The 14,648-nt window shown below is 41.7% G+C and overlaps 1 protein-coding gene across 1 annotated transcript in view; it reads left to right on the forward strand.

Annotated features, from left to right (window-relative positions):
• Positions 1–14,648, forward strand: part of LOC142765893 (uncharacterized) — an 87,050-nt gene that overhangs the window by 49,489 nt on the left and 22,913 nt on the right. Inside the window, exons 7-13 of the mRNA XM_075867698.1 lie at positions 3,214–3,309; positions 5,022–5,063; positions 7,219–7,260; positions 7,844–8,020; positions 9,480–9,712; positions 10,725–10,855; positions 12,207–12,315. Of these exons, the coding sequence (XP_075723813.1) occupies positions 3,214–3,309; positions 5,022–5,063; positions 7,219–7,260; positions 7,844–8,020; positions 9,480–9,712; positions 10,725–10,855; positions 12,207–12,315 (830 nt within the window). The remainder of the gene's footprint in view (positions 1–3,213; positions 3,310–5,021; positions 5,064–7,218; positions 7,261–7,843; positions 8,021–9,479; positions 9,713–10,724; positions 10,856–12,206; positions 12,316–14,648) is intronic.

Genomic DNA, 14,648 nt, shown 5'->3' on the forward strand with positions numbered 1-14,648 from the left:
GATACTCTTCCGAGAATCACTCACTCAAAGTCCAGCGTTGTTGTCGTTCCGTAGTTCTCGAAGTTTCTCTTCCAGGAAACCTCGCGTCCTCAAATGGCCACTCTCCAAGCTTCAAACTTCTTCGCCGGAAATCCGTCGGCTTCACACACGCAGCTGTTGCCCGCGTCTTCGCTCGATAGCGGTAAACCCACGCTCTTGCCTGTAGCTCGAGCCGTCCCTACACACCAAAAACTTCGCCGACTACACGGCGGACTCTCTACGCACTCTGGCGCTCACTTCCGTCTCCTCCTGTTCTGTCACTACGGGCAGAACCTTCGCCGACTCCACGGCGGAATCCCTACGCGCTCCGGCGCTAACTTTCCGTCTTCTCCTGATTTCTCGTCTCGGCCGCTCGGTTAAATACCTTGCGCGCGACATTCCAGATGTTTCTTGTCGTTCGTCGGCGCGATGCGCAGCGAAGGCTGGGGAGAGGCACGAGACGGTTCGACTGCCCTCTCCGGAGGATGATTCACTCGGTCTGACCCCGCCTCCTTCGTTCTAGAAAAATCGCGGCCTTGCTGGGCCGCCGATGTGGGGTGAGGAGGATCGTCTGCGAAGCCGTGCTTCTGCGGGGGAGAGCGCGCGCCCGGGAGCCCTGGATGTTTGCTTTCTTTTTTTTTCTTTTTACCTCGCGGCGTTTGTGCCGCCCGTTGTCGCAAGGATTTGGCGGCGCGCTCTTGTTTAGCGCTCGTTCTGTGACAGCCGGTGATACATTTACGATGTTTTTCAAACAGTATTGCATGTAAAAACAGCCATCACCTAATTTATAAACATGATTTCCGGTAACCCTAAATAGTAAGGTAACAATATCATCAGCTCGATTTTGTTTCATACCTTCCCGATCTTTCGTTACTGTTATTTACATCGGAGACCAAGACTTCTGTTATACTACCCCACATTTGTTGACGAGTGACAACGACATTAGTTCGTTGTCAGCAGGAGGTCTATTTGTACTGTGAAAACAAATATGTCGCAAGACGCAACACTGCGAACGTTTTCTTGCGCATTTGCTGTGCCAATGTCGAATGTCTTTTTGGCAGTGCAAAATAGCCAGCTAGAAGTCAATCCTTTCGAAGTGAACTTAGAAAGATTAGGTGTGTATTCGTATAGTGGAGGCAACTGTACTAAATCTGCTCTGTGTAAAGACGACCTTGTGTTTAATGCCAATTTATGCTTTGCAAGCATAGATTGGCAGTTAATACGTGCACACTGCGAGATACCTTTTTGCAAGAGCTTTAACTTGTCAGCTTCTCCATTTGCGTGGTTTGGCATCATTCGTAGCCCTTGGTAACACGTTCCCAGTTCTTTGCAGGATAACAAAGATTGCCAGCTTAACAATGTGGTCGTTATGTCTGGAACTGAAAGATTCAAATGAAATTGTTCGCGTTTTCGCACCTTCATATAGAGGTAAAGTAACTAGTGAAAAAACAAGGCGTTCGCGAAGCTGCCTACACGTCGAGATAATCAGGAGAGGGAAATCAAACACTGTATAGCGCCAACTACTTTTATTCAAATATAATTATCGTGATATGTTTTTGTGCACCAACATTGAAACGGAACTCAGCTTTTGAAGACTCAAGTTGAATGCGCCAGAACTGTAAAGCCACAAACTTACCCGTGAAAACCTCTCGCTATGGCGTCGGAACACTAACGAGTCGCAGGGAAAAATAGCCAGAAAACCAAATAAAGAGCCATCGAACCGCAGTGAACTTGTGGCGAGAGCAGTAAAAGTAGCTAAAAGTAGCTTTGTTAGTGCTATTTTGGTTACAAAATTTATGAACCTTTTGGCGAAATATTAAACGAACACACGAACACTTCAAAATCTGGACTGTTCATATTCTAGCATAAATAACAAACGTTAGCATTCATTTCGTGCAGGAACATGAAGTTTTTCGCGCAGTCGAAATAAGGCACACTGCACTGTTCATGTGTCTCTCATGATTTTTCTCAGCAACACACGATTGAGCGAAAATAAAAATGAGTACATGATTGCGTTCAGAAGCAGTAGTTGGAGTAGAAGCCCTAAAGTATTAGTCACTTCTTGCGCGAATATGCAGACCAAGTAGTTGATATTCCAGAATAGCATTTTGTACCCAGTCCTAACTAATAAAGCACAAGAAGTTTGTACGATCTATGGAATTTTTGCTGTCAAAATAAAAAAATCAGAGTGCCCTGTCTGTGAAGCTGTTTCCGTGCATGTTCACTTCTAATTACGTTTGCAGCTCGCATTCAGTAACAGGTGGTCTGCGAAATGCGGGCCCACAAAGATGAGATCAACGAGCATTCGAACTGACTCACAAACATGAGATCAGACAGAATTTCTTTTGTCGGCGATGTTAATAGGTTCCTGGACGTCATAGACAAAGCGCATACTATATATTGTTTGTCTTATTATTATTAAGCTTCTAATCTGGATAAAAACTGATATTATAAGGAAAATGTGTTCCGTAAGAAAACAGGTGAATTTCTTCCACTAACATTTTTTATTCCCAGTCGATAAATAAAATTTAGATTTCTCAACGAGTTATTAATATTGATGCTCAGAAGGAAGGGCATCCTGAAGCAGAAGTTTGCGTGATGGTATGCCACATTCACTAATTAACATTCGCACGTTTATGGCATGGAACGGACCGTGCAGTATGCTTTTGCTCATTCGACATGATCACTTGCAGATGGGCATAACTAAACACTAGTTGTTGCCGTTGCGAACGAGCTTTCAGCTTCTATCTTAATTCTGAATGAAAGAGGACAACTCTCCGACAATTCCTACCTTTCTCGCACTGTGAATCGCAATTGTACAGTGTGGTGAAGCCCGTAGCGGAAGGAGAGAGTGAGAGTAGCAGCTACCGGGATGTAACTGATTGTTTTCTATGCTGCTTGTCCTACACTACATGGCGCTGCTGGCTGTGCGAGGCACGGCTTTGCTGGTCATATAGCTCCATCTGACCGCACGTTTTCAGTCTCTAAAGCGTTATGGAAAAGTTTGTAATCGATGTATACAATAGCATTGGTCAGTGCAAAGAGTTTGGCAAACAGCGCTTATCAAAACAGTATCCATAATATAAAGACCAGTCTACCAAACTTTATATGTTGCTAATAAAGAATATAGATATGGCGCACCTGCACGTCTGCTTTATTGAATGTTCGAAACGTGGGTCGCATCTATAATTACAGTGCCAAGCCACGCGATTGATGAACAGAGCGTCAGTCAGAAAGTCGTCATGCCTCTCAGTGTTCAAGTTGCAGCGCAGATGGTTGTCCCGTCAGTGGGTAAGTTTCACTACGATTTACTGATCTACTTGAACAGCGGGGCTGGAAGGTACAACAAAATGAGAGGTGTTTACTTCGTCGACAGGAGCGTATGGACACAGCGCTGAAGTGTTCAGCCGTAGGTGGTTATTCTAAGCCATCATTTATGAAAAATGCACACTTATATTAGGCAAAGGGAGCACTTTTGACAAGTAGTCGTTCGCATGAAGTCTTAGAATAAGTGCAGTACTAAGCAATAGACCCTTTCCAAAATAGTGAAACTAGCTTTCCTGCTATGTATTTTGAATAACTAATTACACTAGTTTCTTCGCACAGCTTCTTGAAGCGCGGATCACTTACGCTAAGACGTGTAAAATGTAGAGTCGTCTCTCTTGGTATAAACACGAATTGTAGACAAGCCCCAGTACATTCAACTACAACCGCGTCTCCGCTTAAAGCACGACAGGTGCCGTCATTACTTGGACAATCGAGCCACGCAGTAAAGCGCACTTGAGTATTCTGAAAAGGGTCCATATTTCTTGAAAAATAAGCTCGATTTCTTCGACAGAGGAGGAGGGTGAACACAGAGTTGTAACGCAGAGCAATTTCGTAGAGCGGCATAGCTTAGACTATTTTTAGTACACGCAATGCTTGTGACTTCACGCGTAATTGTGTGTGATATCGGTCTACGTGAGAGGTAAGATATAGATACTGCTTCGACAGAAAGGCGGTGCACAGCTGGATAACGACGCCCCGTGCTTCGCTATTGGCTAGTGGAATGAAAGGCTTCAAACGCCCACGTATGCCGCGTACAGCCTTGTCCTAGAGGGCACAATGACAACACCGTCGTTATGAAGGACACTGTAGGTTATTTCGAAATGGCTATTTCTCAGTGGTAACAACCTCTAAAGCAGATGTCCCGAGATCAGTTTCAAATTAACGCGCATGACGACGCTTCTTGCCCCATTTGATATTATTAGAGAATGATAAGCTATCATTTCTAGCAACAAATCAAGCTCTCTGCTCCCAATTTTTAGATGTTATTTCCCTGCTAAATTTGTGTGGCTAAGTCAAATGATTTATTTTAACTATTATATGCCTGACGACAATGAATCACAGAGATCAGTAAAAAGAATGTGTAAAAGTTGTTTTAATATTACAAACGGTGCCGCACGGCATAAAATTCCTCGCTATAATGTCTTTACAATTAATTATCTGTACCAACATTGTCAGGCACGCGTAGAAACATTGAAACAGTACCGTAATGTACTCTCCCAAAATAACCTTCATATTCACTTGTGTGAAAAGCTGAACTCAAGGTAACTGATGCATGCTGCAAAAGTTTTGCCTCTAGCGAGTGTGTATTCGTTAATGCAAGAATATTGTTTCAAAAATTAATATTTCACTCTGCTGCATTAGAAGTAACTATATATTCAAGGTGAAATCAAAACTGGGACGTTAAATCCTACAAATAAATCAAGGTAAAATCAAAAACGCACCTTTCATCTCTCTTTTATATTGTGCTATCGACAACACACTTTCATGACCTTGCACGCTGCAGCTTTTTTGCTTATTTTATTTACTTAACTTTCATAGAGAGTGTGCAACGAAATAAAAGATTTGTCTTTACAATGAAAGCATCATTTTCACCCAGTGGGTAGAAAATAAAATAAAGTAAAGTAACGTTAAATTCAAGTAATATTTGTTTTAGTAAACTTTGAATCTCTTTCTAGCACCACGGAAGTCGGAAAGGCCAACTCCTCCGCGTCGCCGAGGTAATACCCTCTTCAATTTCAGTTCTGAATACTCTCACTAAAATCTGGGAGTCTCTATTCCAGCGAAATATCGCACAAGTGTTAAAACCTTTAAGTCTTTTGATATGTCAGAAAAGGGATATTCAGCTATGCCAGCCACGCTTTCAAAAAACGCTTTCAATTAACGTAAGCCTACAACATGAACGTTAAACGTACCGATTTAAACAAGCTGCAGGAGCAACTGCTGAGAGAAGCAGTCAGTAAGCACACCCCTATAAACGTTTTCTTGAGGGAACATGTCGAAACAGAGCAAACAGATGCACATAGTTGATGGACAAGGTGTCACAACGAATTTTCATACGAAAAACTGACAGAATACGAGATTTATTTTGAGAGTTCAAATTTCTCAGCGGGTTCCTGAAGAGAAAATCTGGGAAGTACAGTGAATAGGTCGGATCTGGTTGGCATTGCAGAAAGATGCTTTTTGAAGCCATAAGCAATATACCTCTCACAAATGTTCAATATATACCTCTCACATGGCTGTTTATGATGCAGTAATTGACCTAATTAACGACACTTTTCGATAAATATAACCTAAATGAATACAAGATCCGGCCCGGAAGTTTATTTAATATTTCAAAAGAGGCACTAGTACACACTACATAATATTTCTGTGGATAACTACCCCTTGACTGAAAGCAAAATATCATAAGTTCTTTCTATCTAGATACGTTCAGGGCCGATACAAAGCCAAAAAATGTTCTCTTGTTTTGGTGATGACATTCAATAGAGAAGTTTTTGAGTTGCAACAAAAGCCCGGTATTTTTCTATTCTATTTATTACAATCGCGATGCGTTCTTTCCACGCATGTGACGTTGATGGGAAACTATCTGAAGGGTATCTCTTACAGTTTTAAATTTGGCATTGCCTGTGAGGCATGACACTGAGACGAGATGTGCTCACACTTATGGAAATCTACTGCTGTCCCGAAGGTTTTGAGATTAAAGCCAAAACGCTGCGGCTGCATTTCGATGAAGGCGAAGTGGTGAAGGGTCCGTGCACTTAGGTTGCGAAACACCAAATATTCGAAAATTTTTCGAGTCTTCCTTTACGGCGTGTCTCACAATACTGTCATGGTGTTAAGACGTGGAACCCCAACTATCATATCTATAAGAAGCACGACAACGCCTCCAATTAGTAATGGACCATCCATAATAAAAGCACAATTTCCCACAATAGGCATTTATATTTGCCCCTCTGCAGCATTTGTAGGTAACCGTTGTTTTATTTTTGAATGAATCAACGAAACTAAATTACAAATGTGCAGTACATGCTTCAGTGCTTTGAAAGATATTCAGCGTGTCATGCACCTCTTTGTCCCAGCCTATACATCGTGTTTTTGAATCTAAGGTGCTGGCTGCAACAAACGTTGAGAGATCCATACCGTTCAAGGGTTCGCCAAGTGCGCTACCTAGACATTAAGCATAAATTATGAGTTGAAGCAGCTACATTTTAGTAGCTGCAAAACGCGAGTTGGATATCTGGTCACTGCGCCCCAGTTTTTGCCATAGTTTGGGCATTAAAATGTCAATGATGCACAATGTGTTAGACGTGACGTTGTTTCAATATTGTTCCTGCAAGCTATTTCTGGATAATTTCTACAGACTAGTCACTGCGTTTTTTATATGAAGCCAACACAAAACATATAAACACTACTGTATCCTGCTCCATGCAGTGCAGCGCTCCTAAGAAATCGAACCGAGATTTTGACTTGAAAACTACGTAAGCGAGTAAGTTGAAGATCATACATTGATTTTGCCAGTTAGTTAGATTAATAATCACACAAGTTTTCATCGACCAAGTCCTGGAAACTTATTACGCCACTAAGCTCCTCTGCAGTTTTGGCACGTCGCCTTTCTACGGCGAGTACTTCCTGCTACAACCCAGTTTGTGATCTTTTTATGACACTTGAAGCTACAACCTTAAAGATATAAGCATTTGATCATCTACAAGTCGGCGTGGCGTGAACGGTATTTTTCTCGCGAATCTTGGAATTTAAGCTGCCTCTTATCGACAACCATAAAATGGGGCGTTCGTCTGACATGATTTGGAAATGTATGCGTTCCTTCCGAATTCAGTGGAGATAAAAATGAAGTATTGTTGTCATGTCGTGCAGGTAGAAGAATTCAAGTACTCTATAGAAGCTCCGGTATTGCTGGTAAGATTTTAAATAACTTTATTCCTAATTTGTCCTTGATAAAACATTCTGTTCAAAAAAGTACTTACACATTAGATGTATGGTATGCACCACTTGCTACAACAGCCAACTATCTCAAAGTATTACAGCTATGATAGCAGTGCTAGATTGCTCAGGTTACCGGTATGTAAATTAATACTGCTTTGAGCAGTAATATTACCCTTTATAACCCTATCGAGTTACTTAAGTAAATTATAAGACACTCTAGCCTCACTAAAAATGGCAGGAGGGGAATAATGGATGCATGCGGTGAAAAATCTGTAAACAGAGGTTCTGTTGAACATAAGTTCCGACAAGCGCATTTGTTTTCCTCAAGACTAGCACAGAACACTTATGTTTTAGCCTTGGTGAAGACAAGTCCACTTGTCGAAACGCCGGCGGTACACAACCCCTCTTTACAAATTTTTCTTAGAGGTACGAGTGCGGCAACATCAGTTTCCACTCTACAGTCTCTCGCACTCGAACTCTTCACTACATTCCTGTTGAGTTCTTGCATTGACTCAATTTCAAAGGGCGCTCGTTTACAATTTGCGTTCTCACGCAGGGGAGGCCAAATTGTCCAAATTGGAGCCAACCGACACCCTACCGGTGCATCCTGTCGTGTGTGTCGTGCACAGTTCAGCAACGGTCGAAGTGAGCTACCCGCAGGACGGTCTCTGCGATGCAATCATCTTGAACAAGGTTTTCTACCACAGTGGTCAGGTGTCTGTCTCACATGGAGGTAACTAGAAGGAGAACATTGTACCATGAAGGGACACTTGTTCTCGATTCGCGCGCTCAACTAACCACACACATAAGAAGTAGTAGCTAAAGCAAGCTTAAGGCACGCAATATATGCGCACGAAGGTTTACATTGAGGCAGATAAAAGATAAAACGTTTATTGCGAACGTCGATTTTTTTGGAAGCCTCATTATATAATTTTATCCGTGTTCGATGGATGTTTTCATTATTTTCTTGTACAATAGAACATATATTGCATATTTCAAATCAAACCTCTTCTGTCGAAGACAGTACGTGGTACGTCTACTTAACTACTTTGTCAACGTGACAAGTACGCCCTCTGGGCGTCGCATCGTCGGGTAGACTCAGACGCCGGAGCGAGGAACACGGAAGCCATGAGTTAGCCTAGATCTGCGGATATGCTCTACAATACCACTCATGGGAAAACTATGCTCCAGTGGACAGAAATGGGAGAGAACGTTGTATAAATGTATAAAACATCAGCCAGTCATTTCTGCTAATAGATCCAGTTCATTGTTTCTGCAAAACGATCTACTGCATTTAAGAAGTTCTACGAAGCTTAGTCTTATCATTACACAATTCCAGCCCTTATTTTTGTTAACGTCAGTTTTGACGATGTTTATTTAGTGAAGCTGGGTTAATTTTAGGTAACCTCCATGTGGCGCGGACGGAATTGGTGGAAATGCGCCTCGACGACATGCGTCTAGTACACACAAAGGTCTATGGCGAGGCTATTGAACTTAACAATAATTGAAGCCTGCATCCCGACGCATATTCACCTTAGCTGCCCACGCCACCGGGAGGGCCACCACATATTTGTAGTCGGAATAACTGCTACCACAGCAGAAGTACTCACAGTACCTTCTCATGTGAGAAATGGCTTTTTTTTCGCTGATTACTAAATCTTCATCAAGATTGTTCACAGTAAACTTCGCTTGGCGCCAACTCACATATAAAAAAAAGTACATCTCAACGGATCGCATGCTCAATGAAATGAACTTCAAGAGCTCGCAAAATTTTAGGGGCATAGTACAAGCTTCCTTTTGCTCGTTTGGTTTTCCCGTTATTGTGTGACATACACCTTAACGAGAACAGAGAAGGTCATTTTCGCAGGGACCAAAATATATTCGGCATCAATATATTCGGCATCGAAGCGTCTGTGTAGGTGAAATGCAGGTGGACGTTTTTTTTATTATTGAAGTTTATTCGGTATCGTTTACCGAAAACGAAAACAATCGAATAAAACCGTAAATAATTAATAAGTAGATAAACTACTTAATAAAAGCTAGATTCATTGCTGCCGTGTTCTGCTCAGGTAACATCGCAACAGTGCTAGGCATAAAATATATGTAACAAGTGTACCCTTACTTCAGCGTATTGAGAAGCTTTATTCATGTGAATCAATGCGCATGAGTTGAATGCAATTGTACTTTCACAGAAAACCACACGTACCAGGAGTTCCTTTCGGCAGCGGCAAAATCTAAGCTAACGGCGTACATGTTGGCTACGGACCAGTATTTCGCTGTCTACGAGACGATCCCAGCAGCGCCCAGTCTCGAGGCTTTACGGAAGATCAATGTGCGCGGGTTCGGCTTCCTGGGCATACGCGTCCAGAGCGCCCAGGGTGCACTGCTCGAGCAGCACACCAAGCTCCTCCGATCCCAGGTTGAGGTAAGGCGAAATGCTCGGCTGTGTCGTGCTTGTGTCGTTCGTAGAAACAGCATAAATTGCGAAAGTGCGACAGAACGTACCCGCAAAACTGCTTGCAGAATAAATCGATGCTGGCTATACATTCAATGTGTATGCGAAATGGCTTGTACTGCTCAAGAAATTTCGCACACGATAGCTTAATTCTACTTATTATATTGCAGCCTATAGCAATGAACCTCGACGAGTGATACAACGAAAAATTGTTTAAAAACGATAAACAAAGTACACAAAAATTGGGAGCTGCCTTAAATGCCAATGATCGACAACTTTGCAATGCGAAATGCAAAAAAAGTGCCAGAACAAGAAAATTGCCAAGTTGTTAATTCTTAAGGAAATCTGCGTAATTTCATCAGAAATATTCGTCCAGGCAGTCTTTAGTCCGGAGAATATATTCGAGTCTATTATTAAGAGCGGCGTAAGGAAGTTGTGGCTGTCCACTCTTACGGATTCAATATATGTGGAGTAACACGACTGACGTTTTAAGCCATATGATCAAGAACAACATCAAGCTGCGTTTAAATCGGCTCTCAACTTTTGTGCATTTTTCGTTCGTTTGCTAAAACCGTCTGTTTCGTTCATTTGCCAAATGCGATCTGATCACACACTGACGAATTGAAATAGCCTTATTACAACTGCGATACTATAGGGCTAAAAATAGGCTTGAAATTACAGATCATGAATGCGCAGTCTTATGTGCCGTCATCAGCAGAGAAGTTTTGCCCTGTTTCATCATAAATTGTTCAACGAAAGGAATAGCATGGTCCTAAATATATCAATTTTGTTTACCAAAGGCATCTGCTTCCTTTCTTCAATCACACAAATATTAAAGTAATTACTGAAGCGGTCGTGCAAAAACCTGCTTATTGCGTGCACTCTGCAACATCTAGCTTGTATGAGTTCAGGGAGTGTGGAAACTGGTGCACCAATGCAGGGTAATTGATTTTTATTACGCACTAACTTGTCTTGGCTGCAGGACCTCACTGCCATGCTGAAGGAAGTGGAAGTGACCGACAGCGTTGTCTTTCTTGGAGTCACAACGGAAGCGCACATGTTCAAGGACGACGTAGCTACATCGGCTTTCAAGATGCTCATCAACAGCGTCCAGTAAGTATGCTAAATCATTACGGTCTGTTCATCCTCGCGGATCCGCAGTACTTCTCAGTTTATGACGTAAGAATACGGATTCATTACGGACGTCGCTTACGATTACATGCAATCCAGCAATTTGAACTCCTAAAACAGCGCGTAAAACTGTGCCATTCATAGAGAAATGACTGGTTTACGTCGTCAAGGAACTCAAATGTTGCACGCAACTGAAAATAAAAGATAGTAATGCTATTGATAGATGAAATTACCGGTGTTTCACTATTCATTCTGTAAAAGAAACGGCTCTGTATTTGTGCTTGCAGATCAAATTAGCTATTTTGCATGGCCTCTCATAAACCTTCACACCGTAGATACTGATGAGAGTTTTCTTTCTCTGAGATTATCATCACACAGTTGCACCTATAATAACAAAATCCCCCAAAAAAGAAATTGTCTCGACAAAAAAATATATATATATAATGGCGTCCATGGCGAACGTCTGTAGAGTTTAATGAATTTACCCCTTTCGACTCTCAATGTTGATGCTATAAGTTCTCTAATAAACAATTGTTCTGGCAGGATAAAATATTGCACAAGCATATTTATTAATAATTTTCATTATAACCTTGCATTCAGTTAGATGTTAAGTTTGGCGTTTTAAAGTAATATATGAGTAAATCAATAATATAGTGATGTATATATCAAGCTTAATTTGCGTAATAAAGAGTTTAATAAAGGGAACATGAAACAGTTTTGACGATTTTTTTACAAACACAATGGGCCGGTTGACCGAGTCCCAATGGTAATTTGGAAACCAATTTGAGCTCTCTTCGTAAACTGTGTAATTTATTACAACGAATTGAAGCTGCGAATTGCTCTAGATCGCTGCGACTCAGCCAAACGCGTTTTCAACCGCCCGTACGCCAAGCGACACGTTCTGCCCCACTGACGTCATCGTTTCCAGCTGATCTTATTGGCTGTGGAACGCACATGACAGATTATCGGTATCGAATTGGTGATGCAATTCACGCGTATGTGGTATCACGCCACATCATGACACAGGCACCGTAGAGGCGGAGCTTAGGACCGAGCGCTCGAGGGAAGAGTTGAGGGCTGTTGAGGGGGGAAGGTGGAGCGGAGGTAGAGAGTACTTTGGTAGTACTCATAGCTTCTTTATTATTGGGTGTTTCGATTGAACTCTGGTGCCAATGATTTGCTCCAGTAGTTGCGAAATCGAAAACAGAACGTGAAAAGGCCATTTCAGGGACCCTTTAATTCCCACTCGAACTCGTGTGTTTTATCAATAGGAGCACACTCTGACGCGGGCAACTGCTTCGTTAATACTATCACGCGATTTGTTCTCGCGCAGAGTGCACCTATTGATCATTGAGAACCACCAGCTGAAACACCACGACTGCCTTGGGAGCCCAATCACCACGTGGAGCAACGCGAGTGGCATAGCTTTCGACGAGCCACAGGTGATCGCCGTCAGCTGCATTCGTCTTTACATCATATTGTTTTGTGCTTTATGTGGTTCTTATGTGATTCTTAAAGGGAAAAAAACAGAACAGTGAGCCCCGTAACTGTCTCAACAGTCTCAACAATATATATATATATATATATATATATATATATATATATATATATATATATATATATATATATATATATATATATATATATATATATATATATATATATATATATATATATATAAGGGAAAGAAGTGTATACCTAAGGGCTCGTTTTTCCGTGTTTTAACACAATATTAATGAGATCTAACAGACAGTAATGCGAAGGAATGTACAGGGGAAGTTATTAGAACCAATGGAATGTAAATAAGAAGAAAGAAGAAAGAAAATTGGATGAAAAAATAACCAGCCGTGACCAGGAATCGAGCCTATGACCTTCGAATAACGCGTTCGATGCTCTAACCACTGAGCTATCACAGCGGCCTTCCCTCCATCCACTTTTATTGGGGGGGGGGGGGGGTTTATATGTTAATTTAGAAGTAGGAGTGACAGTCAGCGCCATCTATAAGCCAAACAACGAGTGTGAAAACACTCTTATTCGCATGTTTGGCGTCACGTAGCACGTGAAATTATTATGAGCGGGCCGCTGATTAATTGTCCCTCTTATACAACCTAATGACACCAAGTCTGCCAGTACGAGACCCTCGTTTAATGAAATAAGGGAAAGAAGTGTACACCTAAGGGCTCGTTTTTCCGTGTTTTAACACAAAATAATGAGATCTAGCAGACAATGTTGCCAGGGAAAGTACAGCGAAAGATATTAGACCAAATTGTAATGCAAATATGAAGAAAAGTGAAAGAAAATATGAAAGAAAAAACCAGACGGCTGGTTATTTTTTCATCCACTTTTCTTTCTTCTTATTAACATTCCATTGATTTTAATAACTTCGCCTGTACATTCCTTAGCATTACTGTCTGTTAGATCTAATTAATATTGTGTTTAAACACGGACCAACGAGCCCTTAGGTATACACTTCTTTCCCTTATTTCGTTAACCGGGGGTCTCGTACTGGCAGACTTGGTGTCATTAGGTTGTATACGAGGGACTATTAATCAGCTGCCCGCTCATAATAAGTTCACGAGCTACGTGACGCCAAACATGTGCATAAAAGTGTTTTCACACTCGTCGCTTGCCTTATAGATGGCGCTGACTCACTCCTACTTCTAAATTCTCACATAAACCCAAAAAAAGTGGATGGAGGGAAGGCCGCTGTGGTAGCTCAGTGGTTAGAGCATCGAACGCGTTATTCAAAGGTCGTAGGTTCGATTCCTGCTCACAGCTGGTAATTTTTTCATCCACTTTTCTTTCTTCTTATTTACATTCCATTGGTTCTAATAACTTTCTTTGTGCATTCCTTGGCATTACTGTCTGTTAGATTTCATTTATATTGTGTTGTAACACGGAAAAACGAGCCCTTAGGTACACACCTCTTTCCCTTATTCATAAACGAGGGTCTCGTACTGGCAGACTTTGTGTGTTCAGGTTGTATAAGAGGGACAATTAATCAGCTCCCCGCTCATAATAAGTTCACGTGCTACGTGACGCCAAACATGCGAATAAGAGTGTTTTCACACTCGTTGTTTGGCTTATAGATGGCGCTGACTGTCACTCCTACTTCTAAATTCACATATAACCCCCCCCCCCCCCCCAAAAAAAAAGTGGATGGAGGGAAGGCCGCTGTGATAGCTCAGTGGTTAGAGCATCGAACGCGTTATTCGAAGGTCGTAGGTTCTATTCCTGCTCACGGCTGGTTATTTTTTCGTCCACTTTTCTTTCTTCTTTCTTCTTATTTACATTCCATTGGTTCTAATAACTTGCCCTGTACATTCCTTGGCATTACTGTCTGTTAGATCTCATTTATACATATATATATATATATAAATATATATATATATATATATATATATATATATATATATATATATATATATATATATATATATATATATATATATATATATATATATATATATATATATTGACAGAGAAAGAGAGAGAGGTGGGGGAAGAAGAGAGCGAGGCAGAGGGACAGCGAGCGACGGAAGTAAAGAGAAGATAGGAAAGATGAACATGGTCGCAGGAGCCCGAGGACGGGGCACCACTCGACGAGAGCTCTTGTCGGCGTCAGGAGATGGCGTTGGGCGAATCCAGCCGGCCAGATCTACGCTGTCGTTGTCATCGGGCATCGGCATCAGGATATGGCGTAAAACCAGCCCAGTCGGCCAGAGCTGCGCTGTAGGTGGAAATAGCGAGGGCACAACCGGTCGGCACGAAAACC

This window comes from Rhipicephalus microplus, chromosome 6 (assembly GCF_043290135.1).
Source record: "Rhipicephalus microplus isolate Deutch F79 chromosome 6, USDA_Rmic, whole genome shotgun sequence".
Lineage (NCBI taxonomy): Eukaryota > Metazoa > Arthropoda > Arachnida > Ixodida > Ixodidae > Rhipicephalus > Rhipicephalus microplus.